The 17,449-nt window shown below is 41.2% G+C and overlaps 4 protein-coding genes across 4 annotated transcripts; 2 read left to right on the forward strand and 2 right to left on the reverse strand.

The window, feature by feature from the left end:
• Window positions 1-439: 439 nt before the first annotated feature.
• Window positions 440-2,027, reverse strand: LOC109576893 (histone H1.4-like). Its single transcript, XM_070778297.1, has one exon. The coding sequence runs from the start codon at window positions 2,025-2,027 to the stop codon at window positions 1,395-1,397; it is 633 nt and encodes a 210-aa protein (XP_070634398.1). The 3' UTR covers window positions 440-1,394.
• LOC109576897 (histone H3.1) lies at window positions 756-2,893 on the forward strand. The gene has a single exon (XM_070778298.1). It carries the CDS (start codon window positions 756-758, stop codon window positions 1,164-1,166), a length of 411 nt encoding a protein of 136 aa, XP_070634399.1. The 3' UTR covers window positions 1,167-2,893.
• A 2,066-nt stretch (window positions 2,894-4,959) lies between these two features.
• On the forward strand, window positions 4,960-5,368 carry LOC109576913 (histone H4). Its single transcript, XM_019985554.2, has one exon. The coding sequence runs from the start codon at window positions 4,997-4,999 to the stop codon at window positions 5,306-5,308; it is 312 nt and encodes a 103-aa protein (XP_019841113.1). The 5' UTR covers window positions 4,960-4,996; the 3' UTR covers window positions 5,309-5,368.
• A 4,310-nt stretch (window positions 5,369-9,678) lies between these two features.
• LOC109576909 (histone H2B type 1-C/E/F/G/I) lies at window positions 9,679-10,389 on the reverse strand. The gene has a single exon (XM_019985551.2). It carries the CDS (start codon window positions 10,285-10,287, stop codon window positions 9,907-9,909), a length of 381 nt encoding a protein of 126 aa, XP_019841110.1. The 5' UTR covers window positions 10,288-10,389; the 3' UTR covers window positions 9,679-9,906.
• Window positions 10,390-17,449: the final 7,060 nt, after the last annotated feature.

Below are 17,449 nucleotides of genomic sequence, written 5' to 3' on the forward strand. Positions count from 1 at the left end.
CCATCCAGTGACTGCCAAGGGAAAGCCATTTAGGTCTTACGGGGAAGTTAGAAAAGGGTGGGTTCGGGGGCCTGGTTTGGCGGTTACAATAAAATTCCAGGCATCTTTCCAACTTCTGCTTTCATCTGATCTCTGAACCCCTAAAGTAATGGTTCTCAATCCTATCACATACAACACTCTTCCTATAACAAATACTGTAAGTACTTTTTTTCCTATACTTATACTGAAGTGGAATTTATAGATAATATAATCTACCAATACATATCTTAACTGTAAATATATAAAAGAAAATAAAAGGAAAGTATTTTGTTAAAAATTAAAAGATAGTAGAAATTAATGCAAAATTAGCCTTACTAAATTTGAATGAGTATATAAAAATAACTTGACCAATCACGTGTAACATACGCCTTTTCAGAAAGTGATCAAACGAAAGCCAGTCTCAGGTGCCAAATTTAAATTTTTTTATTCCACGAACAACATTAAGCATTGTGATAATTTGTGTTAAATTCTGCGTAGAAAAGCCACAGAACATTGTAAAGAAATGGCATAAGGAGAAGGAGGCGAGAAAGGGTTGAAAACAGCGATTCAAACGAAGGCTTACGTCATCGGGGGTGAACTTGTGTACCAATGCCTTCACCGCCAGCCATAAGGAACAATTGACTTGTCCAATCAGAACGGGACTCTCTTTATATATACTGGAAGAAAGGGGCAGGGCTTCGTTTTTCCATCAGTTAGCTGCTTTTGGGAAATCTGTAATGGCTCGCACTAAGCAGACCGCTCGCAAGTCCACCGGCGGCAAGGCGCCACGCAAGCAGCTGGCCACCAAGGCGGCCCGCAAGAGCGCGCCGGCCACCGGCGGCGTGAAGAAGCCGCACCGCTACCGCCCCGGCACGGTAGCTCTGCGCGAGATCCGCCGCTACCAGAAGTCCACGGAGCTGCTGATCCGCAAGCTGCCGTTCCAGCGGCTGGTGCGCGAGATCGCGCAGGACTTCAAGACCGACCTGCGCTTCCAGAGCTCGGCGGTGATGGCGCTGCAGGAGGCGTGCGAGGCCTACCTGGTGGGACTCTTCGAGGACACCAACCTGTGTGCCATCCACGCCAAGCGCGTCACCATCATGCCCAAGGACATCCAGCTTGCCCGCCGCATCCGCGGGGAGAGGGCCTAGATGCCCCCCCCCCCCCCCCCCCCCCCCCCGCCGCCATCAGTACCAATTTTCAACCCAAAGGCTCTTCTCAGAGCCACCACTTTTTCTGTTAAAGAGTTGTGTACTGGTATCTCCATTTCGAGGGAAGAGAAACTTACCGGAAGAGGTATTACTACAAGCTCTTTAATAAGATGAGTTGGGTGGCTCTGAAAAGAGCCTTTAGGAAACTAATCCTTATTATTTATTGTCCTACTTTTTGGGGGTCGCCTTTTTAGGCTGGACCGCTTTAGGCTTGGCTACCTTGGGCTTATTAACTTTAGCCTTGACTGGACTCTTGGCCGCCTTGGGCTTAGCTGTCTTCACCTTTTTCGGGCTTTTGGCCACTTTCTTCGCCCCAGTAGCAGGCTTCACCTTCTTCAAGGTCGTCTTAGCGGTTTTCTTCGGGGTGGCCGCACCCGTGGATTTCTTGGGCTTCTTAGCCGCCCCGGCAGCCTTCTTGGGCTTGGCCGCGCCCGCCTTCTTCGCCTTGGGCTTGGCCTCCCCGGTGGCCGCCTTCTTGTTGAGTTTGAAAGAGCCGGAAGCCCCGGTGCCCTTGGTCTGCACCAGGGTGCCCTTGCTCACCAAGCTCTTGAGACCCAGCTTGATGCGGCTGTTGTTCTTCTCCACATCGTAGCCGGCGGCCGCCAGTGCTTTCTTGAGCGCAGCCAGAGACACGCCGCTGCGTTCCTTGGAAGCGGCGACAGCCTTGGTGATGAGGTCGGACACCGAGGGCCCAGAGGCCTTGCGCTTCGGGGCACTGGTGGACTTGCGCGCCTTTTTCTTCACCAGTGTCTTCTCCGCAGGAGAAGGAGCAGGAGGCGCGGCAGGTACAGTTTCAGACATGATTGTCAATTTGGTTTCCTAACAGTAAAAAAATAATATCTCAGGGTTGAATAGCCAGGCCTCCGAGCGTCTCTATATTTATACACACAGCGCTACTGCTCGCTGATTGGTTCCCAGCTGTCTTCATCTTGACAGCGACCTAGTCTCAGCTCTGTCCCGGAATTGTGTTTTTTACAATTCAAGAAAGCAAAATATAAAAAATTTCCTGTGGAGGCATCACACCAAGTATATTCTACAATGAACCAGGACACCTCAAGGTTTGAGACTTTTGTGGTTACTTCCTCCAGTTTTTACCACTTTGTTCAAAGCCTTTTTCAAAAGCCTCTAACATTCGTGCAGATTCAGAGGTCAGAGGGACAACTTTTTGATTTTCTTTTAAAATACGAATATTCTCTTTATGTCTTCAATAACACGCTCTCAAGTGACATTCTATAGATTCTTGGTTTTTCATGCCTTCAACATTGGCTTGATTCTTATTGAGATTTGCCCAGAAAATCTGTTTCATATGAGGAGAAATAACACAGAGTCTTTCACTTCTCTACAAAAAGCTGTAGTAAAGGCTCCTTGGAATAGTAGCAATATCTGATAAGAAAAGTCATTATTTAGTTTGAAAAAGTTTTATCATAGCTTCTTGTGACTATTTAGAGGGTTAGTTAATTTGGGGACTTTAGGCATTCAAAATTTGTCTAGGAAAATGGCAAAAGCAATAACCAATGATCAACTTGTCATGATAATTGTGCTTGTGTTGCACTAGCTGATGGCAGAGAAAATCCATGTAAAGACTGCTTTATGGGTTTTAAAAATTATTTCATTTACCTTGATTTTACTAAGAAGGATCACTTATTAAAATGTTCACAAGCTCTTGAGTTCTGACTTCTGTCATGCTTGTGGAAGATAACTTTGAGAAAGTAAGTAACAGAATTAAGGAATATACACATGTACAACACTCACACACATACATAATTCCCTTAAGAGAGGGAAATTTAAAAGCATTTATATTCACTACTATGTTTCTTATTTAATCAGGGATATAAGTTTATAGGAAACACATTGTAGCTTATACTTTCTGTTCACTAGGAAATAGATTGATGGTAAAAAGTAAAAAGAGCTTTGATTTTCTTCTTCACTCCTCAAACTATGTCTTTAACATATTATGTTTATTTTGAAGCAGCCATGGACTTCTTTGTGTTTTTGATAAAGCTTATGAGCCCCTTACCAGAATAGTGCTTTTTAGTGCTTAATTTATATAGGATTACAAAGGAAAACAGTTATATTAAAGTATCATTATCAAATTTATTGAAAAATCCAAATTGGTAAGGTATTCGTGTGTTCTTCTTTATTAATTCATTACATAACAAGATTACCCATACAACCAAGTTTAGAAGGTGTAATATATTTAAACAATATGAGAGATGGAGATTGACAGCTGCATCTGCGACTTGATATGAATATAGCTCAGGTCCTGTCACCCACACTGTTTGTTGCCTGCATTCAGAATAGGAGGAAATGCTAAAGTTTGGTTGTAGTATAATAAAAATAAAGTTGGAGTTTTTCTTCTATACAATGATCATATAGATGGATTCATCTATATGTCCCAGGTTAAGAACTCTATTCTAGAATTTGTTTCTGTGCATTGTACACTCATGGAGCAGCTTTGATAATCTTGGTTGTCCTCACAGACCATAGAGCTTTGATAAACTTGGTCCTCCTCACAGATCATGGAGAAAAAGCAAAAAAAAAAAAAAATCTATCTAAGTCATCTGGAACTCAAAGGAATTAACCATTCATTAAATCTTTATGTGGGCTTCCTTGGTGGCTCACACAGTAAAGGAACTGCCTGCAATGTAAGAGACTGGGGCTTGATCCTTGGGTGGGGAAGATCTGGAGGAGGGAATGGCTACCCACTCTGGTATTCTTGCCTGCAGAATTCCATGGACAGAGGAACCTGGCGGTCTATAGTCTATGGAGTCGCAAAGAGTCAGACAGGACAGAGCAACTAACATTAAAAAAAAAAACTTCCAAATTTTTATGTGTTATTTTGTGGAATCCTTAAAGGAAGGTTTTAGTAAACTAATTACTTAGACTTTCACTTTAGAGGCATGAATTTTGAATGCAGGAGTTGAGAGAAGACAGGATACTGTAATATGTCATAATAAATAATGCTGAGTAATTGCTTCTTTGCAGATGTTTTAAAAAAGTTGTATTGTCTCTTTTAAATTTCAGTGCTCTATAATTTACACTTTCTTATACATTTAAAAGGAAAAAAAAAAAAACGTACAGACTGCTCAAGGTCACAAACCAGTACGTGGAGCAGGCTGTCTCGAGTTTGACTGGAGTAATGCCACCGGCTTGCAGAAACAGAATGTGGTTACATATATAATGCCAGATACAACTTGTTTGTAAATTACTTTATAATCATACCACAAATTTTGGGCTTACAGCCCAATAAGTTTTTTTAATTCACTTTTGGATATACATATTTATAAATCTCCAGTGTAGCACTCAATGGATTTGTTTAAATCCGTAAAGAACTTCATGGTGGGCTGCCATCTCTGGGGTCGCACAGAGTCGGACACGACTGAAGCGACTTACCAGCAGCAGCAGCAAAGGACAATAGCATGGGCTATCTGATTATTTCATACTATAGGAAGTCTGAAGAACAAGTCTCAGGCTTCTTTGGGAAAGTGTATGAACTGTTGCCTCACTTAATGGCTGCCCGTTTTGTATGCACGCACAAACACAGATATCCATAAATAGGAAAAAATTTTATATTCCATTTCCATGATCCAGCCGCTGCAGGCGCCTTGCCTAGCTGCTACAGCTGTGACCAAGCGACAAATAAGCGAAGGGCGGGAACTGAATGTGGTTACCGCCCCTGCTCTTGCGTTTTCAAACAGGTCCGTTCCGTTACTATAAATGCTCTCTAAAGGCGCCCTTAATCCTGTTCGCTGTTCAATCTGCGGTTCATAATGTCTGGACGCGGTAAAGGCGGAAAGGGGCTCGGAAAAGGTGGTGCTAAGCGCCATCGTAAAGTTCTGCGAGATAATATCCAGGGCATCACTAAGCCCGCCATTCGTCGCCTGGCCCGCCGTGGTGGTGTTAAACGGATTTCTGGGCTCATCTACGAGGAGACCCGCGGGGTGCTGAAGGTGTTCCTGGAGAACGTGATCCGGGACGCGGTCACCTACACCGAGCACGCCAAGCGCAAAACTGTCACCGCCATGGACGTGGTCTACGCGCTGAAGCGCCAGGGACGCACTCTCTACGGCTTCGGCGGTTAAGTTCCAGGCAGCCATTTGGCATAGTCTAATAAAACCAAAGGCCCTTTTCAGGGCCACTTACCCATTCACTTAAAGAGTTTTGCGCTTTATGATGTAGTATGGAGGTGTTTAGGCTACTACTGCTTCTAGTCCATAGCCTTACATTGACGTACGTTCCCCCTCCACCCCGCGTTTCAGATTAGTTGCAGACCACTAGAGCTGGTATACAACCTCAAGCTGAACTTTTATTTAATATACTTTGAAATGTATATTTAGCGGGTAGTGGTTAAGAGGCCAGCTCAGTGTGGTAGACATTTTGCACAGCCGTTAGTGAAAAAGCTGAAAGGCGTCTAGAAACAAAAGTCTCATGCTAGAAAAATGGAAAAGTCTAGATAGGAATTTTTGAACTGAAGATATTAAAACAGTATGCCTTCTCGGACATAACAATAAAGGGGAGTGTGTGCCCATAAACTATTTTGAAGGCTGTTAAATTCTAGAAAAAACTACTTGGTAATTAAGATTGTAAATCGACTGTGTATATTTATTCATTATAGAGAGTGTAGTTAGGGTTCTTTCTTGAGTTTTAAAGTGGAATGGAGACAGACTGACTTGTCTCTGCTTCTCTGAACTGTCCTCCCATCCCAAAGGATCTCTTACTTGAACCTTTCATTAAGGTTGATAGAAGTGCTTCATACAAAAAATACAGGTTTATGTTCCCACTCCAGTATTGTTACCTGGAGAATCCCCATGGACCGAGGCCCTTGGTGGGCTACAGTCACCACTGAGCAGCTAAGCACACTGCACACGTTTACAAAGTTGTTATTATGTTGGCTCTAAATATTTAGAGTTTAAATATTTAATAATCTAGTCCCTTGGACTGCAAGGAGATCCAACCAGTCCATCCTGAAGGAGATCAGTCATGGGTGTTCATTGGAAGGACTGATGTTGAAGCTGAAACTCGAATCCTTTGGCCACCTGATGCGAAGAGCTGACTCATTTGAAAAGACCCTGATGCTGGGAAAGATTGAGGGCAGGAGGAGAGGGGGACGACAGAGGATGAGATGGTTGGATGGCATCACCGACAGGATGGACATGGGTTTGGGTGGACTCCGGGAGTTGGTGATGGACAGGGAGGCCTGGCGTGCTGTGGTTCATGGGGTTGCAAAGAGTCGGACACGACTGAGCGACTGAGCTGAACTGAACTGAATCTATGCCATTGAATAAATAGTTTATTAGATTTTAAAGAAACAGTCTCAATACCATTCCTCAGTGATAAAAAGAAGGAAACCTTGTGCACAGGGATGCTATTCTTTTTCTCTTTCCTTGGATAAGTCATTTAAACCTGTGTATGACTCTGTTTCCTTATCTGTAAAATGGAGATAACTTTAATTCCTATCTTATAGTTTCAGGGGTGAATGACATTAAATAGTACTTCATATTTTGGCCACTGCCTGTCACATCGTAAATGATGTATGTTTTGGCTGTTGTTATTTGCGTTATTGGTATTCTTATTTCTCATGTCATCAAAGAGACACGGAGAAAAAGAAAGTGGCATTTGAACCATGATGACATACATTTGAAGTCTTGAATAATCATTTTCTATAGTTGTGGTCTTTAGCAAACTGCTAACCACTGTTCCCTTATCTGTAATGTAGGAGTAAATTCATATTTTTGTGAGGATTGAGTGAAACAACCTAGGAATATGTTTATGTATATGTTCAACAAATATAGTTTACATATGTTCTTAAGAAATTGAAAGTGTACAAATGGAAGTTCTTTTGTACAAATTGATGTAAACATAAAAAAACAAAGAATTCCAGATAATTAAAAAAAAAACTTTCTAGAAAGTTAAATTTGCTGACTATATTTAAGGAATTACTAAACACTTAGGCCTTTTTCTTCAGTCCCTTTTTTTTCAGTTTTAGGAAAGCAAATCTGATTAATCCAGGTGGGCAGATGCCTACATCAATCAAATATGATGGCCCAAGATAGAAGGTAACAAGATAATGGCCACACATGGGGCTCAGTCCTAAGTAGAGTTTTTTCCAGGCCATAAACTCTTTTTTATCACCCAGAAACTCCTGTGTTCGCTTTTTCTTCACCATATATTAGATGTTCTCAAAACCTACTACATAAAGAGCATCTTAATTTGCTGGGCATTTTTTTTTTGTAAGGTAAGTTCTCACATCTCCCAGGGCTAATGAAATAGAAACTTTGGGAATGGGGACAGCAATCTATCCTTTAACAAGCCATCTGGGTGATTCTGATGTATACTCAAGTTCTTTATAGATTCAGTACATAATTCAGCTCTTGGGACTTGAACATACAATGAACTTGGTGGATGTACCTTCTGTCCAGAAGGTTCTTACATCAGGCAGTGCATGTGCCATCTCAAAGTTCATTTGCCCTCTTTCCTTACTAATACAACCTCGGTTTTTTTAAGGTCTCCATTTTCTCCCTGCCTTGTGCTCCAGGGAAAGCAGAGTCCCTCTCTTAGGCTCAGGAATGGGGTTCTGATTCCACCCAAGTCCCTCAGTATTGATTAATTTGAGGTGGGGAGGTGAAGGTGGGTATATGGCCAGTTGTTTGTGGCTCTGAGAGCCTTAAACAGTGGAGTCCAGCTTCCCCAAGAATCTAGTCATTAGGCTGAAATTGGAGTTGCTGGTCAATAAACTGTGTATATGCTGGGGATGGATGTGGAATCAGGAACATTTCAGGCAAAGAATAATTGCAGAGGCCTGGAGGCTGGAGAAAGAGGCCCACAGTTTAAAGGATGTAAGGGAAGGAGGGTGGTGGGAACAAAACCAAAAAACAATGAAGAAACACAAAACAAAATAGAGAAAAAAGAAATCCTTTGGGTTTGGGCTGGAGAGAGATGAGGGCCAGACTCTGCAGGGCTTGTGGCCATAGCATAGATTTTTTGATTTCTGTGAGATGGGGGATCATCCAAAGGCTGTGAGCCGGTAAAATTAAACACACACACACACACACACACACACACACACACACACACACACGAAACATAAAGCCCCCCACGGTGACTCTGGAATAGAAACCAAATTCACTATGGACAGAAGAGTTTCAGTATCACCTCAAACTCAAAGCAAGTTTATCAGAATCAGTGCAAGAGCAATTGTAATTTGGCAACCTGAAAATAAACTGGTTTTTATCCTTGTGCTTATTTTTTTAACTTTTTGAGACAATAAAAGGGAGCTCTGATAGACCGGCCAGGGAGGCCGCCTAGGATTGTTTCTAAAGGACAATAATAGCAGTTCTTGGGTGGATTTGGCATTTCCATGAGTGGGTGAGGTGCCCTTAACCCAACCCTTCATTCCTAACTTCCAAAAGGACGCCTCTAATTTGCAGTTTCCGGAAATATGAGGAAGAGCCCTGCCTTTTATCTTTCGGGATTTATTCTCTTGAGCATAAACCGTAGGCTTTCAAACCTCGGTGTTCGGCTCACAACGTTAAAAAGCATCTTTACATCCACAGTTTTCCTTGTTTGCGTTCTGAGCCGGCCCTGAGGACCCCTCTTCTTTGTCACCAAGATGGCTGCGTTTTCTGAACTGAGCGCGGGGAGGACTGGAAGCAGGATAGGGGGATGGGCTCGGAAGATCGCAGTAACCTGACGGACTGGAGATTGTTGAGACAGGTTTCACAGTATGTGGCCGCACGAGTGAAGACTGAGTCGGCTGAACACAGAATTCCGTGAACTTTGCTAGTCTAGTTTGTAAAACGAGTCAGAAGACTGGGATGATTGTATTCTTAAAAAAAAAAAAAAAAAATCTAATGACGAGAGCCTCTCTAAAATCCAGGATGAAGATAAAACAAACAAACAAACAAAAAATAAATAACTACTGTTCCCTTACTGGAGAGTTGCAGCCACCAAACATGTAAAGAATCTATGCTTAGCCAGAGCTCGAAAGCCCTAGGCAAAGGGCCAGGGGTAGGCGAGAGGGAGTAAAAGGAATTAGTAGTAGTAGTAGTAAAAGTCACTCAGTCGTGCTCGACTCTTGCGACCCCATAGACTGTAGCCCGCCAGGTTCCTTTGTCCACGGGATTCTCCAGGTAAGAATATTGGAGTGGGTTGCCGTTGCCTTCTCCAGGGGATGTTCCCGACCCAGGAATCGAACACCATGGCTTCTGCATTGCAGGCACATTCTTTACCGACTGAGCTAGGAGAGAAGCCCTGGAGCCACACAAAAGAACCCGGGTGGAGACCCGCAACGTCATACTTACGAAGTTCCGGTTTTATAGAGCGGGATTTTCAAACGTAAATGTTGCCTCTAGAATTCGGCAGGGTGACGGTTTAGATATAACCAAGATCAGAGATTCATAAAGTGCCCATAGTAGCCAACGGAGCACCCTGTACAAATTTTATTAAGATAACCTGGAGCTCCAAGAATTGGGGTTAGCAGATTATTTCAGCCGACGTTCAGTTAGGCTGCTGGGGACCTTTGTAAGCGGAACCGTTGGTAGAAAGTAGTGCTTTGATGAATACATGTTAACCTAAACACTGACTGAACTCCTCGTATTCACACCAGTACGCAGCTCTGATGGTGAAAACATGCGGTGGCTCTGAAAAGAGCCTTTGGGTTTTATAGTTACTATAAATATATCTACTTGGAGCTGGTGTACTTGGTGACAGCCTTGGTGCCCTCAGACACGGCGTGCTTGGCCAGCTCCCCGGGCAACAGCAGGCGAACGGCGGTCTGGATCTCCCTGGATGTGATGGTCGAGCGCTTGTTGTAATGCGCCAACCGCGATGCCTCGCCAGCGATGCGCTCGAAAATATCATTCACGAACGAATTCATGATTCCCATGGCTTTGGACGAGATACCGGTGTCCGGGTGGACCTGCTTCAGCACCTTGTACACGTACACGGAGTAGCTCTCCTTGCGGCTGCGCTTGCGCTTCTTGCCATCCTTCTTCTGAGCCTTGGTCACCGCCTTTTTGGAGCCCTTCTTAGGGGCCGGTGCGGACTTGGCTGGTTCCGGCATTATGATTGCAGTGTCTTCTGAGAGAAACTAAAATGGCGCCTGCGCCACCGAATTTGTAGGCAAACTTATGCAAATGAAGGCCTACTTTTACAATTGCTGATTGGTTCACTTGCATGCAAATAAGTGATTCCAGATCTACTTTCTCATACCTGTGACAGTTTTCCCCCAATCAGGCCAATTTTTTAATCTAGTTAACCTTTTAATAATAAATTCTGTTTCGTTTATAACAATTCAGACTACTTTGTTTTAAACACTTGAAGTCACTCTCGCCAGTGCTTTAAAATTACCAAAGAAGCAAAGCTCGAGGCACAGTTCTGTCTCCTATTTGCAAGGCCTGTTTATACCTCCTTGAAAGCAGTAGCATTACATCTGAATCTAGATTTTAGACAAGGGAGAGGAAATGAACTGTGGTCATCCAGACAATTCTGAATACCATGTTTCCTATTGTACACAAGATGCAGAAATAGAGCGTGAAAATTAAGGGTAAGGGGAAAAAGTACATCACTTGAAGGGAGATAAGGAATTTCGTAGCCCATATAGCTACAATCTTTCGAACTGGAAAGGATCAAATTACATCTAGTTTAGGCACAAAGGAAGGTCAGAAATAGTTCTTCAGTCCAACCAGTGAAAAGATTAAACACACACACACACACACACACACACACACACAGAAATGGAAGAACCCATTGTTTAACGCCTGTATTTTAAAGTTTTTATTACCAGCATCATCATCTTCGACTGAAACCAGTTTTTAGCTAATTCTTCCAATACCATCTATCTTTTCTGCAGAGAGGTGTGTTCCCTGAATTTGCCTTTTTGCCTAACATTCCCCAGGCTCCTTAACCTTCCGCTGCTGCTGCTGCTGCTGCTAAGTCGCTTCAGTCGTGTCCGACTCTGTGCGATCCCATAGATAGCAGCCCACCACGCTCCCCCGTCCCTGGGATTCTCCAGGCAAGAACACTGGAGTGGGTTGCCATTTCCTTCTCCAATGCATGAAAGTGAAAAGTGAAAGTGAAGTTGCTCAGTCGTGTCCGACTCTTAGCGACCTCATGGACGGCACCACCAGGCTCCTCCGTCCATGGGATTCTCTAGGCAATAGTACTGGAGTGGTGTGCCATTGCCTTCTCCGCAGTTAGTCAGTTCAGTCGTTCAGTCGTGTCTGACTCTTTGTGACCCGGTGAATCGCAGCACGCCAGGCCTCCCTGTCCATCACCAACCCCCGGAGTTCACTCAGACTCATGTCCATCGAGTCAGTGATGCCATCCAGCCATCTCATCCTCTGTCGTCCCCTTCTCCTCCTGCCCCCCAATCCCTCCCAGCATCAGAGTCTTTTCCAATGAGTCAGCTCTTCGCATGAGGTGACTGGAGTTTCAGCTTCAGCATCATTCCCTCCAAAGAAATCCCAGGGCTGATCTTCAGAATGGACTGGTTGGATCTCCCTGCAGTCCAAGGGACTCTCAAGAGTCTTCTCCAACACCACAGTTCAAAAGCATCAATTCTTCGGCGCTCAGCCTTCTTCACAAGTCCAACTCTCACATTCATACATGACCACAGGAAAAACCATAGCCTTGACTAGACGAGCCTTTGTTGGCAAAGTAATGTCTCTGCTTTTGAATATGCTATCTAGGTTGGTCATCACTTTCCTTCCAAGGAGTAAGCGTCTTTTAATTTCATGGCTGCAGTCATCATCAGCAGTGATTTTGGAGCCCCTCAAAATAAAGTCTGACACTGTTTCCACTCTTTCCCCGTCTATTTCCCGCAGACAACCCCTAAAGTTTTAAATTTGTGACCTAGGTTCGTAGCGCCTCCTAGTGCCTTATTAAGGCAAACACAACCACCTTCAGGCGGGAAGCCTCTTCACCACCCACTTTCCTAGATACAATGTGAACAGGTTGATTGTGATTTATTTAATCAGCAATTATTTATTTAGCATCTATCATGTTAGGAACATTCTACCAGGAACTTGGGATGTCCAAATATAAGATTATAACAAATAGTATCAAATCAAAGAGGAAAAGAGACACTGTAGAGTTCGGGCTTCCAAAGAAACAACAGCCTTAGATTCCCTCTTTCCCTCAGACAATGATTTGCAGATACTGAAATTATCAGATACTATAACATAACAATTTCCTGAAAGTTTAAAGAAATCAAAATCTGATAATGCAATCAAGGAACAAGGGACAATAAAAATTAACCTAATTTTTAAAATTAAAAAAACATAGGAATTCTAGAAATCAAAAGAGCTATAATCCATAAAGATAGAATTAAAATCTACTGATAAGATGAAACATTCGGGACCTCATATGCCCATGATTAAGGTAAGAGCTGACAGAATTAGCAGGAGAATTTCAAATTTAGAGCTGTTTGTCAACTTTTCATTATATTAAGCTTATAAATTCTCATAGCTAGCAAACAAAAAAAAATGTGTATGCTTATAGAAAATTTGGACAACACAGTCAACAAACTTGATCTATCTTTGTGTGATTCCCGTATTTCACACATAGAGAATGTCCAACTTTTAAAGAACACATTTAATAATCTCAAAAATTCAACACTGGCTTCAGAAAATGTCACAATGGATACAAAAGAATCAGTTTCATATATATGACACTCTTTTATCATAATCTAATTGAAGAGCAATAGAAAAGATTTTTTTTAGGATAATAAAAATAAAACAAACTTGATGTATGATTGGAAACTAAAAGCACACTTCTAAATACAATGAATTAGAATATTATCCCAGAAACTATGCAATATTATGAGATAAATATAAATGGAAATAATACACATGAAAATCGTTGGATGTATCTAAAGGTGTACTAAAAGGGACATACATAATATTAAAAGCATACTTTAAGGAACAAAATTCACTAAAGATATACAAAATAGGTGTTCAACAACAACAATGAAAAGCTAGAAAAAGAACAAGAATATTAAAAGCATACTTTAAGGAACAAAATTCACTAAAGATTTACAAAATAGGTGTTCAACAACAACAATGAAAAGCTAGAAAAAGAACAAGAAAGTAAATCAAAATTATGTCGAAAGAATTGGTCTTAGAATTCTTAGTGTGTTGTACTGTTGTGAATGATGCTCTGTTTCAATTCCAGATAGGCCATTGTTAATGTATAGAAAGGCCATGTATTTTTATGTGGTGTACATATTTACCAACCCTACTGAGTTCTTATTTGATTTCCTTGTGTGTTTATAGGTTCTCATGGATTTTCAAGTTGACATATTATTTTAAGTATGTCAACCTTAAAATTAAAAAAATTTATTTTAAATAGAGATAATTCATAAACAACAACCTTGTTCTTTGAAAAGTCTTATGCTGCTGCTGCTGCTGCTAAGTCTCTTCTTCAGTCATGTCCGACTCTGTGGGACCCCATAAGACGGCAGCCTACCAGGCTCCCCTGTCCCTGGGATTCTCCAAGCAAGAACACTGAATGGGTTGCCATTTCCGAAAAGTCTTATAACAATAAACATCTATAAAAATTAATGAGGAAAAAAATATTGTGTATGTGAAAAAATTATACAAATAGAAAAAAGGACAGTTGCTACCAAAAGAGAGATATTAAGCTTAACAGAAAACAATTTTCAAGAAAAACTTAAGTAATGGGCTGAATAAACAAGTTATGATTATGGAAATAGGACAGGCAGTTAAAAAACAAATTTCTTGTACTCTTCAGTCTAAATGATACCACACTTGGCTGGGTTTTACAGGCTAGTGAAATTTAAGTAATTGATAATCCCTATTTTGCAAATGTTTCAATAGAAAAATAGCTATCTTGTTTTTGTTTTTTTTTTTTGGCAAATTGTTTACCCTTACCTAAATTGGACAGGAAGAACACAGAATGAAAGAGAGAAAGAGATGAGAAAAAGTTATAGTCTCATTTTACTTATGAAATTCCTTTTCTTTTTTTTTTAAAGCTCTATTTAGAATGCAAGCAAATGGAAACCAAGAGATAACATTATTTAAAAAACAATAGTATATTATGTTTGGTTTATTATAAGAATGGAAAAAATTTTAACATTCGAAATCTGCCACTGTAAGAAATTAAGAGAAAAGCTGTTATCATTTGCATAGATACTAGGAAAGTATTTATTAGAATATCACACACCTTCATTATCAACATTTTTAACAAACTAGAAGGATAAGGAGTAGCGACTCGCTTTATAAGAAGTAGGTACAGTGAGCACAACATTTAATAGTGTAATTTTAGAAGGATTCCAAAACTATAAAAAGACAAAAGCTTTTTGGTACTACTCTTATGCAACGTAACACTGAGGGCCTGGCTAATATCATAAGTACGAGAGACAAGAAGGATAAGTATTCAACAAGAAAAGACATTATCCTTATTGTTTGAAAATAATATGTCATTGTGAAAATTAACAAGAATCTATAAACAATTAGATCTTTCTGAGCATAAGAGGGTTACTGAATATATGAGTACCACATAAAAATTCATGGCTTTTCTGGATTTGAAATAGAAAATTCAGACATTATTTACAACAGTAGAATACATTCTAATGATTCTAAATCCAAGAAAAAATATTCTAGATCTGTATATATAAAACTATGAAATCCTGAAATAAAAAAGAAGATTCACTCAAACTAAGAGACAGCTATACATTAGACTTCCTTCCTCAGTGATCAATGCAAAGAAATAGAGGAAAACAATAGAATGGGAAAGACTAGAGATCTCTTCAAGAAAATTAGAGATACCAAGGGATCATTTCATGTAAAGATGGGCACAATAAAGGACAGAAATGGTATAGACCTAACAGAAGCAGAAGATATTCAGAAGAGGTGGCAAGAATACACAGAACTGTGCAAAAAAAGATCTTCATGACCCAGATAACCACGATGGTGTGATTATTCACCTAGAGCCAGACATCCTGGAATGCGAAGTCAAGTGGGCCTTAGAAAGCATCACTATGATCAAAGCTAGTGAAGGTGATGGAACTCCAGTTGAGCTATTTCAAATCCTAAAAGATGATGCTATGAAAGTGCTGCACTCAATATGCCAGCAAATTTGGAAAATTCAGCAGTGGCCACAGGAATGGAAAAGGTCAGTAATTCTAATCCCAAAGAAAGGCAATGCCAAACTATGTTCAAACAACAACAGAATTGCACTCATCTCACACACTAGTAAAATAATGCTCAAAATTCTCCAAGCCAGGCTTCAATAATATGTGAACCATGAACTTCCAGATGTTCAAGCTGGATTTAGAAAAGAAAGAGAAACCAGAGATCAAATTACTAACATCCTCTGGATCATCAAAAAACCAAGAGAGTTCCAGAAAAACATCTACTTCTGCTTTATTAACTATGCCAAAGCCTTTGACTGTGTGGATCATATCAAACTGTAGAAAATTCTTAAAGAGATGGGAATGCCAGACCACCTTACCTGCTTCCTGAGAAATCTGTATGCAAGTCAAGAAGCAACAATTACAACTGGACATAAAACACATCAGGTGGCTGAATTATTGGAGTTTCAGCTTCAGTATCAGTCCTTCCAATGAATATTCAGGACTGATCTCCTTTAGGATGGACTGGCTGGATCTCCTTGCAGTCCAAGGGACTCTCAAGTGTCTTCTCCAACACCACAGTTCAAAAGATCAATTCTTAGGCCCTCAGCTTTCTTTATAGTCCAACTCTCACATCCATACACAACTCCTGGAAAAACCAAAGCTTTGACTAGACAGATGGACCTTTGTTGGCAAAGTAATGTCTCCGCTTTTTAATATGCTGTCTAGGTTGGTCATAGCTTTTCTTCCAAGGAGCAAGTGTCTTTTAATTTCATGACTGCAGTCACCATCTGCAGTGATTTTGGAGCCCGCCCAAATAAAGTCTGTCACTGTTTCCACTATTTCCCCATCTATATGCCATGAAGTGATGGGACCAGATGCCATGATCTTAGTTTTCTGAATGTTGAGCTTTAAGCCAACTTTTTCACTCTCCTCTTTCACTTTCATCAAGAGGCTCTTTAGTTCTTCTTAGCTTTGTGCCATAAGTGTGGTGTCATCTGCATTTCTGAGGTTATTGATATTTCTGCTGGCAATCAATACATATGGCTAAAATAGCGATAATAATAGTTCACAGGTGTGTTAGGAAGATTAAAGGTGTTAACATCTGGAAAGCACTAGGAAATGTGTACACCAAAAAAAAAAAAAAAGCAATAAAAAAAAAAAGTAAATAGAAGTAATTGGAGATGGTTGTGTGTTACCTGCACCCAAGGTTGCACTGTTTTGCGGGCCCGGGCCCCACTCTCTTTTACCTTCCTGGGCCCTCTCCTCCATAAAACCAACAAAAACAGTAACATTATTAAAATTACATAAAGTATTAGAACATTTAGTAGAACGGTTTCATCGTTCTAGTTATATGGTATATTAGAACATTTTCGTCGACCTAAAACTTCATTTTTAATTCTGATTTTAGATGAAATTAAAATACATTCGTGAGCGTCCAAAAATACTGTGGGCTGTACGCTCCGTGTCTACTCTAGCTTAATGGATGTAGGCCCTTCATGCATCTGAAGATGAAACTTAAAACACATATTCAAGTAGGAAATAATAATAATCCACACATACATACACATACACCCACTTAATCCTCAAAGTGTCCTACAAATATGAGAGCGAATAAACGGGTGGTGCAAGGAAAGTGTCTTGGGGACTAGTTATGACGGAAAGTGCCTTTTCAGAACAGGTTTTGAGAGGAGGAAAAAAAAAATTAACAGAGGGTGATGTCTTGTTTCTCGGTCTTCAAACAACTCCGTTCTCCGCTTCAATAAGTGACAGTGAAGTCGCTCAGTCCTGTTTGACTCTCTGCGACCCCATGGATGGTAGCCTACCCGGCTCCGCGGTCCATGGTATTTTCCAGGCAAGAATATTGGAGTGGGCTGCCATTTCCTTCTCCAGGAATTCTTCCCAACCCAGGGGTCGAACCCGGGTCTCCTGCATTGCAGACAGACGCATTACCGTCTGAGCCACTAGAAAGCCCATCAATAAGTGAATGCCCCCTTAAACTGTTAGGGTCTCTCATTTCCACTGGCAGATCCAAGAGAGGCTGGGGGTAGGCTGCACTTGCGCAGCAGTAGGGGTTGGTCATGAGAAACCAGAGTGGTGGCCGGAAGCCTACAACTTACTGGCGACTTCG

The sequence above is a fragment of the Bos indicus genome, chromosome 23 (assembly GCF_029378745.1).
Source record: "Bos indicus isolate NIAB-ARS_2022 breed Sahiwal x Tharparkar chromosome 23, NIAB-ARS_B.indTharparkar_mat_pri_1.0, whole genome shotgun sequence".
Taxonomy (NCBI): domain Eukaryota; kingdom Metazoa; phylum Chordata; class Mammalia; order Artiodactyla; family Bovidae; genus Bos; species Bos indicus.

Coding starts and splice junctions, on each gene's coding strand:
- LOC109576897 (XM_070778298.1), top strand. CDS start 756: ATGGCTCGCACTAAGCAGACCGCTCGCAAGTCCACCGGCGGCAAGGCG.
- LOC109576893 (XM_070778297.1), bottom strand. CDS start 2,027: ATGTCTGAAACTGTACCTGCCGCGCCTCCTGCTCCTTCTCCTGCGGAG.
- LOC109576913 (XM_019985554.2), top strand. CDS start 4,997: ATGTCTGGACGCGGTAAAGGCGGAAAGGGGCTCGGAAAAGGTGGTGCT.
- LOC109576909 (XM_019985551.2), bottom strand. CDS start 10,287: ATGCCGGAACCAGCCAAGTCCGCACCGGCCCCTAAGAAGGGCTCCAAA.